Source organism: Athalia rosae, chromosome 6 (assembly GCF_917208135.1).
Source record: "Athalia rosae chromosome 6, iyAthRosa1.1, whole genome shotgun sequence".
NCBI lineage: Eukaryota > Metazoa > Arthropoda > Insecta > Hymenoptera > Athaliidae > Athalia > Athalia rosae.
In genome coordinates, this window is record NC_064031.1 from 11,720,893 (window position 1) to 11,735,230 (window position 14,338).

At 40.9% G+C, this 14,338-nt stretch overlaps 1 protein-coding gene across 8 annotated transcripts in view; it reads right to left on the reverse strand.

The window, feature by feature from the left end:
• The window catches only part of LOC105690594 (glutamate receptor ionotropic, kainate 2), a 150,419-nt gene that overhangs the window by 28,198 nt on the left and 107,883 nt on the right, over positions 1 to 14,338 (reverse strand). For all 8 annotated transcript variants that reach the window (XM_048656459.1, XM_048656455.1, XM_048656456.1 and 5 more), the window contains one exon: positions 3,674 to 3,831. In XM_048656459.1, the coding sequence (XP_048512416.1) occupies positions 3,674 to 3,831 (158 nt within the window). The remainder of the gene's footprint in view (positions 1 to 3,673; positions 3,832 to 14,338) is intronic.

Here is a 14,338-nt window from a genome sequence, read left to right on the forward strand (position 1 = left end):
TTATTTTCGGAAATAAGACGGCGGAGTAAGCAGGTAGGCAGGGTAGCGCGTACATTACGTGCGATATGATATCTTCTTCCGTCGTTCTACGCACGCTATACGTATACTAGATACAACTCACGAATAGAGGCTACATGGGTGGGTAGCACTGCTGCTGTTTCTCTGTTAGTTCTACTCTGCCGGGGATTCCCCGGTTTAATGCAGTAGCAGCCAAGGGACAATCTATATTTATGACCCTACAACATACCTAGCGATAAGGTAGCGAAATTCCTAGTCTACGTGAACACATGTATATACCTCCGTACGTTCACCTGCAATTCGGTACATACATATCTACAAAATTCTCCAAACAATCTCCCGTTGTTTTATTATTTTTCCAGAACTAGATCATAAAAAGATTGATAAACTTCCTCTTTTTTCCTTCATTCTTCATTCCTTCGTTTCGTTGAAATTAAAATAAAACTGCAATTGAATGTTGAATTATTCTTTTCTAATTCAGCCTCTTTCCTTCGTTATCTCAGATACGTGAATATATGTATATTTTAGCAACGTACTATTTCTAAGTTTTTTGCACGTGCATAATTTTCGAAATCTTTGAAAATAAGGTATCGTTATTAACGTCATCTCGTGTGAATTTCGAAGATGGGAAAAAAAAGATCTTCATTTCGACTCCGGAAAAATTTGCCGGAATTATGCCTCGTCCGTTTAATCCATCTGCATTATATCTGCGAACTTTAATACGGTTCAATAAATTTTCCAAATAAATTGCGACTTGATATATAATGCCAGCTTGTATATATATATATATATATAACAATATCTATACAGCTCCCTCGGTTTCGGGTGGCTACACTTTTCATTTATCTCTCCGAAGATGAGTGGAGCAGTAACCTTGTACCGAACGTACACCCCTGCAGCGAAAAACAGGATAAAATTTCCGCTCGCCTCATGATTCTGCACGAAAACAGCTGCGGCGGGATAGTAGCTGGTAGTATACGACGTTTACACAGTTATTATACACACGTATACATACCCTGATACCTACTCGTTATCAAAATGTCAGCCAGCCAGTTTCCATGCCCGTAGAAATGCGTATAATAACGTCGCCGACTGCAACGCGAACGCCGCGAAACGCACGGCGTTTACGTACCTCCACGCCACACGCCTAAGGGGAAATAACCTCCGGGGGTTGGTTGTAATTGTCTTTTTTGGATCTTATCATCATTATCATCGTTATTATTCCGTTCATTTTGTTCACCATGAAAACGTTTTTCCCTGTATATGGAAACGTGTGCACGTAGCGACGTACGTACGCGGCAGTTGGAATAGCGGGGATATTGTGTAGCCGACGGGATATTATAATTACCTGAGAGGAGTTGCACTGCCGCACTGAAAGCTGCAGGTTAAACGCGTATACCAACTAGCGCGAGTGTACTTTTCCATAGGACTTGACTTGCTCATTTGTTAGCTTGAAATTTACTTTATGCAGCTACTTACCTACACACACACAAACACACATTTGCTCGAGAACTTGGCAACGGATTTTCTGCATTCCTCGTGGTAGAGAGATTTTTATTCAGTTTTGATGATTCTTTTTTTTCTTCGCCGCCTCCGTTCACCTCTCAACGGCTTTCTCCAGATTTCATTTCAGGTAAAACGAGACTTGGTCATCTACCTTCTTGACTTTCTTTCTAAAATTTCCCATATGTATTTTACTTTTTTTATAGACGATAATTTATCTGATCAATGATAACTAACCGCGATAGAATTTTCGGTACAATTAGTGAATTGAAAATATTCATGTAAATCAGATAAAATCGAATAGCATTTTTCGCCTAATTTACGGCGATATTATTCAATAACGATATTATTATTCCGAGACAACGCTACAGACACTCGAATCTCTCATCTGGTTATCGTAATTTTATTATTTTATACTTCGCTCGAATTTATTGTACAAAGACCGTGAGATGATATTATTTTCGGTAAATTTTTTTCAGTAATAAAGAAAAGAAGTTTGGTCGAGTTGAATGAAAGAATCGTTCGGTCACTCCGTCTGGTTGAAATTTGAAACGAGTAAAAGCAAGTTATAAGAACCCCCCGATCGAAATAGCGACGATGACGAGGGTCCGGAGGTCGGTGAGTTTCTTCGAAAATCTTGGGACAGGTGATAATCGATAAATACCTGTGAACGGCGGGTGTACGTGTGTATGCGTCAGTCGTGATCTTATCCGTCAAGCTAAGGACTACGGCGCGGACCACCTGCGGAGCGTTTCTTCCTCTGATCTGTTCGACCGCGGGACATCGGAGGCAAGGTTCAAAGTTCATCTACATGAATGGATTCCCTCAAAGATTGTCCTCGGATTTACCAGAAATCTATATAACATATACATGGCTCGTCTACCCTGCGGTAACAAGTGTATATACCCGTACGATTGCGCCAGTCAGCAACTTCGGAAGAAGATAGAAAACAAAGATAAGCACATCCGATGATTAATTATTCTCTCCGGGTACGAGCCGAATATCGAGATTGTTTAATGGGTGATTAAAAAAAAAATTTTCTATCGCCAATATTCTCGGTACAATTTTTTTTCTCTCTCTCCGCATCCGGGATAACGAGGTCCCGGGCTCTTGCCATTTACCTTTGAATTTCCTTATCCCACGTCCATCTCCGTGAAAAATATTCCAATCACGTAAGTACGTTATAATCTCACCGTCGCCCCTTCCTTCCCCCCTCTCCGCCGCCCCTCCTCGCTATTTTCCTCCCGACTCCTCGCCCTGTTATACGTCACGGCTCTCCGAGCCCCGACCAAGTTTCGTCAAACTGACGGAGAGAAGTCAAGTCGAGTCAAGCCAAGCCGAGCACGAAATTCGGCTACATCTTTCTTGCCGAAAATCGATACACGTGGAGTTCAACGCGGGATCGGATTATTATATATACCTGCGATTTGTATTCGGCGCGCCGAGTCCGCGGAATATTTATTATTAATACACATCGACGGGGGCCCCCTCATCTCCCGGTGCCAAAAATGACGGAGTTTCAGTCGCGCCATGAACAAAAAAAATAAGAAAAGTTCGATACGTACTTTCATCATTCCTTTGCATCTTTTGCGTCGTCGGTATACAGGGGAAGGTGGGGCAGAACGGGGTGCTTGAGGAAACCATGGGAAGAGGGGAAAAAAAAAAAAAGAAATTTAAATCCAGAATGATGTCTGAAGTCTTTTTTTTTCATTTTCCTATCTTGTCTTATTTCGGAAGATATCGCAGATCTATACCGTTCCCCGGGGGGAAAGCAACCGAGACTCGGGGAGTTCAGTTCCCCGTGTATCTACGCGAGAGGGTAAGTATTGTACCGGCGCAAGCTTTTACATCGGAGCTTAGAGCTACATAAATTCAAGCGAGAACATTGCGGTGCTACAACGTGTACGTAGGATACTTCAAGGTGGAACAACTCCGTAGGGTTTCTCCGCTTATCTCGCGGGCCATTGTGAACCCGAATTAACTGAAATCTTTGAAGGGGGAAAAAAAAGAACTTTTTTTTTCAGAAAATTAAACGCGGGTACCCGGTTCAACCTACGGGTCGTACGTAGAATGAATTTGATATTCTTTTCCTCATTCGACTCGGTTTTGTCTTTGCGAAAAATAAAAGATAGACCAAAAATCAAATGCTCACCTGTAGTCCGAGCTTTCTCCGAGTTGTCTGACGGCGATTGGAAACTCGCTCGGTCCATGTGCCTTCAGAAGCTCTTGGAGTCTGACCAAACCTTCGTTGTTCTCGTAGATTATCGTGAAGCTTTTCCAACCCCATGCCTTGACGAGGTCGACGTACGCCTGAAAATCAAAAAGACCGAGGATAAAATTAATATAGTTTTCGATCGATCGAGTTTTTGATCCGTGACAAGTAGAGAGAGGAAAGCGCGTGCAGTAGACGCAATTTTTTCGGCGAAATAATAATCGCTCGTACATTTATTTCATCACCGAATATCAAAATTCGAGGTTCGTAGGTTGTGCGGGGAAAAAAATATTTCCGTACACGCGTATACGCGTGTACGTGTATGTGTACGCTCTTCGTTTGTACGGGTACATGTTAACGGCGTAAGTGGTAAATTGCAGAAGCGGATTCGGCAACTGGGGCGTAGAATTTTTTTTCACCCTCGGCCGGTTCCGAACCTCGTTGAATTGAGCTACTATTACATATTTCATAAAGTGTGCCGAGCTTTTGAACCTTTTAGCCAACAAATAGCCGCTCCTCCTCCACGTCTCTGCCTATTGCTTCGCTGACTGAGTGAGCGTACACTGCGCACCCGTACGCTTTTTTCGCGCAGAAAAAAAGCACTCCTCGCAATTTTCGGTTCGTCCCGATTACGGGGAGAAAAATGAGGGTGAAAAGAAGTTTGGTTTCTTTTGGAAAATCAGTTGCAAGGAAATTTGTGGATTTCCAACCGATCGGTTCGTGAAACTATTGGGAAGCGAGGATCTTCGAGGTTCGCACAGGTTTCGCAAATCAATGGCGGCGAAATTGCGCTTCGCTGCGAATGTTGATGCAAAAAAAGTTTTTTCGCGGTTAAAAGACTCTCGACCGCATTCTCTCGTTAAGGAGCCGTTCGCTCGGGTAGTCAAAGGTCTGAAAACCTAGAGATTTTCAATTAACAAAGTTGTAAGATATCGCAGCTGGAGGTAAAGGGTCTTCGGTTAAGATCACAGAATTCGTTCGCGCTCAATATCCGCTCGCAACGTTACCTGTACAGGTAATTTACACACATTCGCACGCGCACGTTCATGTATAAATATGGATATAAACCAGCCCCGTACACTCGACATCGAAAAGCCAGAATTACGATTGTTTCGTTTTTTAGATTGTTGCAGGAGCTGAACGTGATTTGGAATACGTGTTTCACATACACGCGCGTTTCATTCGGCGGTACATACGCAGATATCTGGATAGGTATGTACACAGTTTTCCAGTGAGAAGAGATCGGAAAGGGTTTTTCGATGGAAAGGCGAAGGGTACGGCGTAAATTTACGATAAATTCATGCATGACAACTGCCGTGCGTGTGCTCAACCACACCCTTACGTACGTGGATTTTTGTATACGGCGAACCGATACGGTTGGGATTCGTTGAAGCATACACGTACGTATGTAGATACGTATCTATAAATATCCTGTGGAAACAGGTTCGAATGATTGGCGGATAAACTTTCAAAGAAATCTTCATTTCCTTTTTATTTTTATCTAGAATTTATTTACCGAACCAAATTTAGGCAATATCCAGCTTCGACTGTCACTTTGGATTCACGTGAAACGTGGATAGGTGCGTACGTAGGGTCGTCATAAATTTTTCGCGTCATCCATCCCCCCGGAATGTTCCTTATCGCGAAATTGGAAATCCAAAATTTAGTACCGGGGAGTAAGTACCGGTGTGTAATTATTACCGCCGGAAAATTACACGAGTTTTCCTGAGGGGCAACGAGCACGAGGCAACGAATGATCGAGGATTCAAGGACCCATAAGCTTCTTCCAATTTGCACGGGAAATCGAGTGCAAATATAATTATTACGCAGCTGCAACTCGTATTAGGGTATATGGTACGGTAATTTTCAATCCTCGGCTCAAATAATCTCTGCCGCCACACGGTACACGCGGTATTCCGGTTTATTATATTAGCTCGGGGTAAATTAACCCGAATTTTGAAGACCGTTGTATCGGATATCGATCGGTAACAATTATCGGATGAAGATTTTCATTCAGTTTTTTTTTCGTCTCTTGATCACCCCGTCACGATACGGACGAGTAAACAGAACATCGCCTCGCGCGTTGAAATCCCCATTAAAAATGTATGCTAATTAGATTTCCGTGCGAATATATTTGCGACGATATTTTTCGTATCTGTCGTTAGAAAGCTTCGCCGTATCGTCGTCGTGGAGCGAGCGCGAGTTACGCGCTCCCGCATGAAATTCCAGTTATGAAATAATATCTTTTTTATTTTATGCTAATCTTTTTTTATACCTTTTTTCACATACTCTTCTCCTTCGTCGGCTTCATCCTCATATTTTTTTCACCCCGCACCGCCCTCCTTCTCCCTCCCAACCTCCGGGGATTCTTACTCTCCTTTTTTTCCCCCATCCCTGATGGCTTATTTCCTCTTTGCCACTCGCGCGCGATTTCCCATTTAACGAATGAGAGAAGGAAATCTCTTCTCAGCTTCTGTACTATATATACTATCACATAACGTACCTACCCACCTTATACCATACCTACTTGCCCTCAACCCCTGAAAGAGCAGAGCTTCTTGTAGCTCTCCAAGATACGTAAATTTTTTTTCCTCCTTCGTCCTCCCTTTTTTCTTCCTCTTTTCTTTTTCTATTGCCGAAATTCAACTTTATTATACCTTTCGCGCTGTACTTCCGACTTATATACCTCATACGCAAGATTCTTTATTCAAACTGAAGCCGAAATTCAGGAAAAGTGAGGACTATCGGGATCAAAAGTTTACTCCGAATGGCTTCTTGAGCTTAGTTAAAATAATTCGATAAAAAATCGCGCGAATGAAAGTCTTCAGATTCAAAACTATTCGGGTTTCATCTTCTACTTCCCAATTCAAGTAGAAGTAACTTCGCCGAAAATCAAAAGACTCTGAAATTTCATCTCGAATTCCGAATTCCAGACAGAACTAATTTCAAAATCTTTCTAAATTTTCAGTCGAATAAAAAATTCGTTCCGTATCCCATCGATCCTTGGATATGGTGTTCTTCTTCCTTTTTCTTTCTCCCATCCGGAGGGGTGATTCGCCAATGATCTCTTTAAGTTAGCTACCATAATAGGTCGGTTATTCCCCCGAATCCTTTCGCACTTGAATGGTCCCTGGGGGAGCTAATAGCAACTGTGAGACATCCAGAGGCAGCTATCGCTGTGCATTACGTATTCGCCGAGCGACTAGACCGCGTCGGCGTTTTTACGGTGGTTGTAAATTACGCGGAAATATTTCACCCTCTATATCTTTTTCCTCTATCTCAAGCCGCACAGAGTTATTCCTAGAATTCTAAATTTATTATTGTTGCATTTTTACTATTTCAAGCACGTATGGGTTACAGCCCCCGCTGCCCCCCCCCGTCATCCCCTTCATATCGTACGTATACGTATATACGTATACAGACATACCATATCACCGCCACAGCGGCGTACGTAAGCCGCAAAGATAAAATTGCTTTATTCTAAATACCCTTCTCAAGAGTATCCTCATCCTGATACCCAAACTACCCTTGAAAAGTCCTTATCAAAGACACCAAAGAGAAAAAAGATGAGAAAAAGAAAATGAAAGAAGTATGAAAAATGAAAAATAACGGAGATTTCAAAGCCAGTTTTATGAAATGGCGGGGTTATATGATGGTAAGGAGAACGATGATAATATATGTGAATAGTTTTCATCGCCCCCGCAGTTTTTAGACGAAAAACTCGTGCATGAATGGGTGCAATGAGAGAAACGAAAAATGCCCTGCTGACGTTCACGGTATAAAATTCGGCGGACTAGTAATATCGCACGTCCTGAGATAAATAAACCTAACTTTATCTGTACCGTGTACAAACGAAGGCATGAATGAATACACGGATCTTCATAATTTTGGTCTAAAACTTCGTGTACATTTTACATTTCATTTGGAATCTTTGAAATCGTTGATTCGGTTTATTTTCTTTTTGCTTCATTCAGCTGACTACATATACGTCGATCATATTGGATTTTACAAGCATCCCTATAATTATACTTAATCACCGTCCTATGTCGTATCAAGCCTTGAGAAAAAAAGAAGAGAAAGATGGTATTGAACAAAAAGTAGAAGAAAAAATTTTACCTCCGAATAGCCTGCGCAGAGTTTTAAAAGAAAAGTTGCTTAAACGTATATATTGTGCGTACAACGCGAACTCGGTGAGAAAGATTGAAGTTTTTCATTTTTTCTTCCGAATCGAACTCGTCCTTTTAATTATTTGTTGGCAATCTTGTGGGACATTTTTTTTTTTTTGTTTTTGAAAAACTTAGTATTCCAGTTAGAAAGCTTTGGAAATAGGTAGTTCAAATTTATCGAAGTTTCTAAACTGTACGTGATAAATCCTGAATTTTTTTCCGATAAATTTAATTCAAAAATTTACACGTATAGGTAGGAATGCAATTTAAAAAATACGAAAGCTAGTCAATTTTATTTTTTTCAAAAATTCATTATACGTCCGGTCAACATTTTTAGTCAAAGTGTTACAGGGAAAACAAGCAATTTTTTTAATCTAAATTGTCAAATAACATCTCTACCTATAAGTTTATTTTCTCCGACGGAAAAACCAACGAAAAAAAGTCTCGTATTTTCATAATTACATTTTCTTACCATCATTATTATTATTTTCACTTGGTTTTTTGTTTTTCTCTTAATCCAAAGAACTCGGTGTATAATAAAAATATTTCCAACGCGACACTTATTGTCAGGGGTGCCTAGCTACGCTTACCCGCATTGAAAAGCCAGAGGGACAAAAAATACTCATGATAATAACAATGACAGAATGAAAAAAAAGAAATTGAATAAGAAAAACAAAAGGAAATTCGTCTCCCTTTAAAACCCTTTGAGTTATTACGCGAGTACAATAACGTGAATAAAACTCTGCAGCTTTTGCAATGAGTCGGAGGGGGTCTCCGTAGCGCAGTAGTGGATGAACATATATAACGAGAAAAAAAGCGTTTCTTTTCTGTTTTGTTTATTCAGCTTTTTTTTCATTGGTTTATTTTATTTCGTTTTATTCATTTTCCCTATTCTTTTTTTTTTTGTTCCCTCTGTATTTTGTCACGACGAGGGACCGCCAGAGGAATAGAGTGAAGTATTCGTCTGAAGAAACGTGAACCGAAGCTTAAGAAATGGGGTCTTGTTTCTCACCCGACGAAATGTTTAGTAGAGTCGAGTACTGTGACTTATGGATGTCGCTTTTCACGTCTCGCGACTTACGTGAGGACCCACCGTACCCCCTTGTACGGGGATATTTTTTTTTCTATTTCCAGTCGCCGTTGTTATACCGCACGGTGTACGGAACCCACAATACTTTTATATCGTGCGCCACAGTTTCGTGCTTTTTTGTGCGGGCAAAAAGAGCGCGTTGTTTTTTTCTTATTCACTATTTTCATTATATTCGACTACACCGCCTTACACCCCAGAGAGAATAGTCTCCGTCCTCCGTGCCGCGGTGCAGGTGTAATTCTGGAAACGTCACATTTCACGGCGGAGTTTCTGCGCGTATTGTGATCGTTGTTTTAAAACTCTGTAAAAGCTATACTGGAACTATTCTTATTCTCGTGCATGCAACGAGCATTTTATGGTAACTGCTAAAGTCCAAGGTTCGGTTTGTCGATGCTCAGCGAAGCAACTCAACGGAAAAGAAAACAAGAGAATCTGGAGAAATGAGAAAGAGAAAGAAAGAAATCACCCGAAAAGAAATTACAACAATATACTCGCGCGGAATAGGAAACGAAATGGTCGAGGGTGGGAAGAGTCCGGTTTCGAAACGCCGTGGAAATAGTTTAATCGAAAAAAATAAAACAGATAAATAATTCGATAACTATTACCATCCACGTAAATCTACAGTCGATGCGTTCAACTCGACACCTTTAATCATGTAGATTTTCACGAGCTTTTTCTGTTTTCTCATAATCTCGTTTTCAAAAATGATGGTCTCTCAGATTTTCACCGCACATAGGAGTCACGGTGCGAGTGAAGATAGGCGGGCAAATTTTCTTCTAACCAGAAATTTTGTTTTATTGGAAATTGCTAATACCCTACTCGGGTAGCTGGTGATATATTTTACACACAGATTTCTTCCTAAGCGTGTTCTCACTGTGGGTATTTTTTTGCTAACCCCACCGATACTTGATCCGGTGGGGAGAGGAAGGACGGAGCTTTAGATATGCAATAAAATATCGAAGGCTCGGAGGTAAGAAAAAAAAAACGCGGATTGTAAACCAACCGTTAGGGACGGAAACTGAAAAAAAAACGTTATTTACTGTCATCGCACGAATATATTTATTCATACGATCTACGTACCGGAAAATACGATGAAGATGAAAAATAAAAATATCATCTCATATTTCGACGTTCGTTCATTCCAATATCCTTCGAGACAAAAGGAGTACGTATTAAATTTACAAACCAAAAAAAATCGGCATATTTTTTATCATCGTATGAATGAAAAATTCACGGATGGCGTTTCTGAGAGAGTTTTAATCGAAAAGCAACAGAAAAAAACTGGCAACAAAATATTTATAGTAATTGAAAAACTAGTAACGCGTGTGCAATATTCAATCCACGCGATTTTCAGCCCTTCTCAAATAATTGTCCGTGTTGAAATTTTTTTTTATCAGCTTAATTTTTTTCTTCTTCAAATTCTTAAACAAGTAACGCCCGACTGATCAATTGTGGGAACATCGAACCGTGGGCTAGTGATGGGCAAAATTACCGCCTCTGACCATTCGGTGGTCTGATTCACCCGAACCGCAGCTGATTATTCGCTGGTAAAATTCCTGAAAAAATTTCGCATGAATTTATCTGCTGCAACGCCTGGCTTGGATAATACCTGCTGGGTATACATACAATCCGACACTTATACGTCTGCAGCTGGTACCGTCGCGATACCGTGTAGCGGAATTTCATGGTCGCTATGGAAAAGCAGCGGCTCTCGGTTACAGTTCGCTATGCATATGAAGTTCATAGAGTTTTAGACGTTGCATTATTTAAATCTAAAATCCGCAAAGTTTATTCACGAAGTTTATACGCTGAAGTTACCCACGTATATACCTATACCTACGCGTATGCGCTGTAGCTAGTTCGTGGAATTTTTGCTCTTTGATATTCTACGGCTTAAGAGACCGCACGCGCGAGGTAACAGCCGTTAATTCATACGGTTGCTATACATGTACGATTTGATAATTTACCGATAAATTTCAATGAGAAAAATCATTTCTCGAGTTGGATTATTTTATCTCATTCATGCGATAACGAAGTTTCGCGGATACGAGGCGGAATATTTCGAAAAATTTACCTCAAAACTCAAAAAGGTCGATGAATTTTTTGTTTCTTTACATTTTTTCTACCATTGAAAATGATCCAAATTAAATGTACACAGTTCACCAATCACACGATCCACTGATAGAAAAAAAACAAAAAATATCGCATTATTTCACATTTTTTCAATCAAGATTCTATTTTTATTTTCAAATTTTCGAAAAACGTTGCATACCTGAATATGCTGTTTGGATATAGGTACCCATGAGAAGTTAATAGGAAAAGGGATACGTGGGTACCAAAATCCACATCGGTTTATCAACGGTACGAAAATCCGAAAAAAAAAAAAAAAAAAATTGGGGAAACGTTCGGTTCGTTTGTAGATTCAAAAAAAAAAAAAAAAAAACAGAAAAAAAATTTCTCGTTCGATATGCAACAAGATATGTAAATATATCCATTTAGCGCGGTGTTTGCGGCCGACTTGTTATTCGGGTCAGGGGAGAAAATGGTTCAATTATTTAGAGGGGGAAAATGTGGGATGGAAGCTGGGGGTAAAAATTCGGTCGTAAATTTCCCGGCGAATATTTCAACAAATATTTTGGTCCAATTATTTCGCTTGTGTAGGTGTTTGACACGGGTGTACGTATTTGTGTACCTAGGTTATATTTCTGTAGTGAAAAATTTTAATTTGAATCTCTAATTTACGCTCGTTCACCTGCTACGTAGCGAATAACGCTGTGATATAAACCAGAAACACCGTACTACCGAATAGAAAATTTTCTTATTCATTGTATCCCCGATAAGTATATATAGGTATATCGTATACGGAACCGAATGCGTCAGTGACCCTGGCTATGTGTAACTTGTAGTCTATTGTTTGGAGATCCCGGTTGCCGCCACATCGCCCATCGGGTGATCTTAACGACGCCAATTTCTCACGTCGCGCAATCAGTTCTAATCACCGCCGAGCTGCTTTGGCGTTCGACGTGTATAGGTACGTACCTACGTAACTTACGTACCTACACGTATATTCGATAACAACCCGTATGGATTCGAGACGACAAAGTCTTGGAAATATCTATGGGACAAACAGCCTAACGACGTGATTACCGCAAGATCATCGTGTGTGATTTGTAATTAACACAATTTGTTGCCAGAATCGATGTACAAAAGCCGCACCCCATCCACTCTCCATTATACGCGCTATTCCATTAGTTCTATATAAAAAGACCGGAGTTCTATTAATCACTAGAAAATTGACCAAAGCAACCAAGAAGAAAAATATCACACGATTTTAATGAAATTTACCCTCCCAGCAATTCAGACTATATTTTCTTATTTAGTTCTTTTTTTTTTTCTTCTTTTTTTATTATCCTGAAATGAGAATCATCAGTTTTTTTATAAATTCTTTGCGATTGAGAAGCGCAAGTTCGAAAAAAAAAAAACAAAAAAAGATTCACGAAGCGTTTTAATACAGCCAGAATCTTATGAGGTATGAACGCAAGTAGTGTCGGTCGACGGTTGGGGAGACGGGCGAGAAGTGGAAGAAGTCGTTACTCGTCAGCCGGCCGGGCGGCCAGGCGGCGCGCGGGCGTCCCGACTCATCCGTTGCGTTCCGAACGCTTCGCTCTTAGCGCTTTCAAAATTGAATATCTCGGCAGTCCTTAACTTTTCTTCAACAGCCGCTGATATCGTTTTTTTTTTTACCCCTCATCCCCTCATCCCCTCTCTCCGCCAAAGAAGGATAGATGAAAAAAAATTCTCATACGGAAATTTATAAAGGGCGGGATCTGCCAGATCCTATATTATTTTTTTTCGATTACTTTTCCAACCCACGTTTATGAGATAAAAAATCCGAAGGGCAAAATTATCGCTCTACAGACGATCGAAAAAATGATAATCTAAATTCTTTTTCTTTTACTTCAAAACACAAACCGCTCGGTATGAAGGAATGCAATTTTTGAGAGCCGTTCAGCGGGTTGAATCATTCCGGTTTTAACCATTGGGGGTTTCGAGTAAACGAGTCGGTTCGGAAAAATACGTATATATAAAGGATTTCCCCCAATGACGTTGATTGGTAAGGCGAAGGAGAAACCGGCAGGTTATAAATACGCGAGGAGCTTAGTTCGGTTCAGTAAGTCGGTGTGCAAGTGTGGTGTATCTTTACACACTGCGCGCGGTCGGCTGTGTGTACAGAAATTAGGAGAAATGGCACGAAATCGCAAGGGTGGCGGTGGCTCTGCACATTGCGGAGAAATTCGTTGCGGTAACAACCGATAGCCGGTTTTCCTACTACGCGGGGTTACCCGGCTGCACACAGCCTCGGAAAGCGATACAAATTGAATTCCAACGGTAACGTTCCACGTACCCGAACCGATCAACCGATACTCGTGCCCCTGCTATCTGAAACCTCCGCCATAGATCGGACCACATATGTACGCAACCGATCGCGTGTACGTACATACGTACTTGTACTCTAACCTTCGCGATGTGCACATAGATATATACATACAGAGGTATCCTCAACATCGGCCCCCGCCAAATGACCACAACGCCCGCCGGACAAACTGCATTTTTATAAAACGAAGAGCGTCAAACGCTTAGAACGAACGATAAGTGGATTGTACGGGTATATCGGGAAATTCTAACTTACCCACGCATCGACCCGCCCGCTTTCCCTGATTTTATTTCCGTGCGCTTTTTTTCAGCTCGCGTTTGAAAATCTGAAAAGCTCGTGTTTCTTTTTCAAGACTCGCTAGAAAAACGTTGAAAAGACAATCCGTAGAATTTGAATGTTTGCAACGGGGAAAATGAGATTGACTCCAGAAAAAAAGTATGATATTTTCAAGCTATTACGGGGTAAAAAGGACCGTAGAGTTTCGGGGATGCGGGGGTTGTATGGAGCGGGTAAAGTTCGAACTCTATATCTTTTATCCGTTGGAGTAGTCTAGTGGAGACAAAATTAGAGCTAGAAGAGCTAAGAGGTTCCCCAGGGCTTAGTTTCCCTGGTCAAGAAGTCTCCACGATCGCGTTGAGTGTGCAGCCGCGCGAAAAGCTCTTCACTCGCAGCTTCTTTGGCTCGTGGAAGTCAAGTGAATTTTAAGCGCGCTGGTATATGGCTATGATACATGGAGGACACGTATACCGGCGCACAGGTCTACCTGTTACATACCTATATACTGATATGTTAGTCCAACTACTGAGCGCTCAAACTACGAAAAAGCTCCGTATCTCTCAAGAATTTAATATTATTCAAGAACAAAGAAACGAAGTGGGTATGCACTTACTACATCCGGCCTGCGACCGACAAAA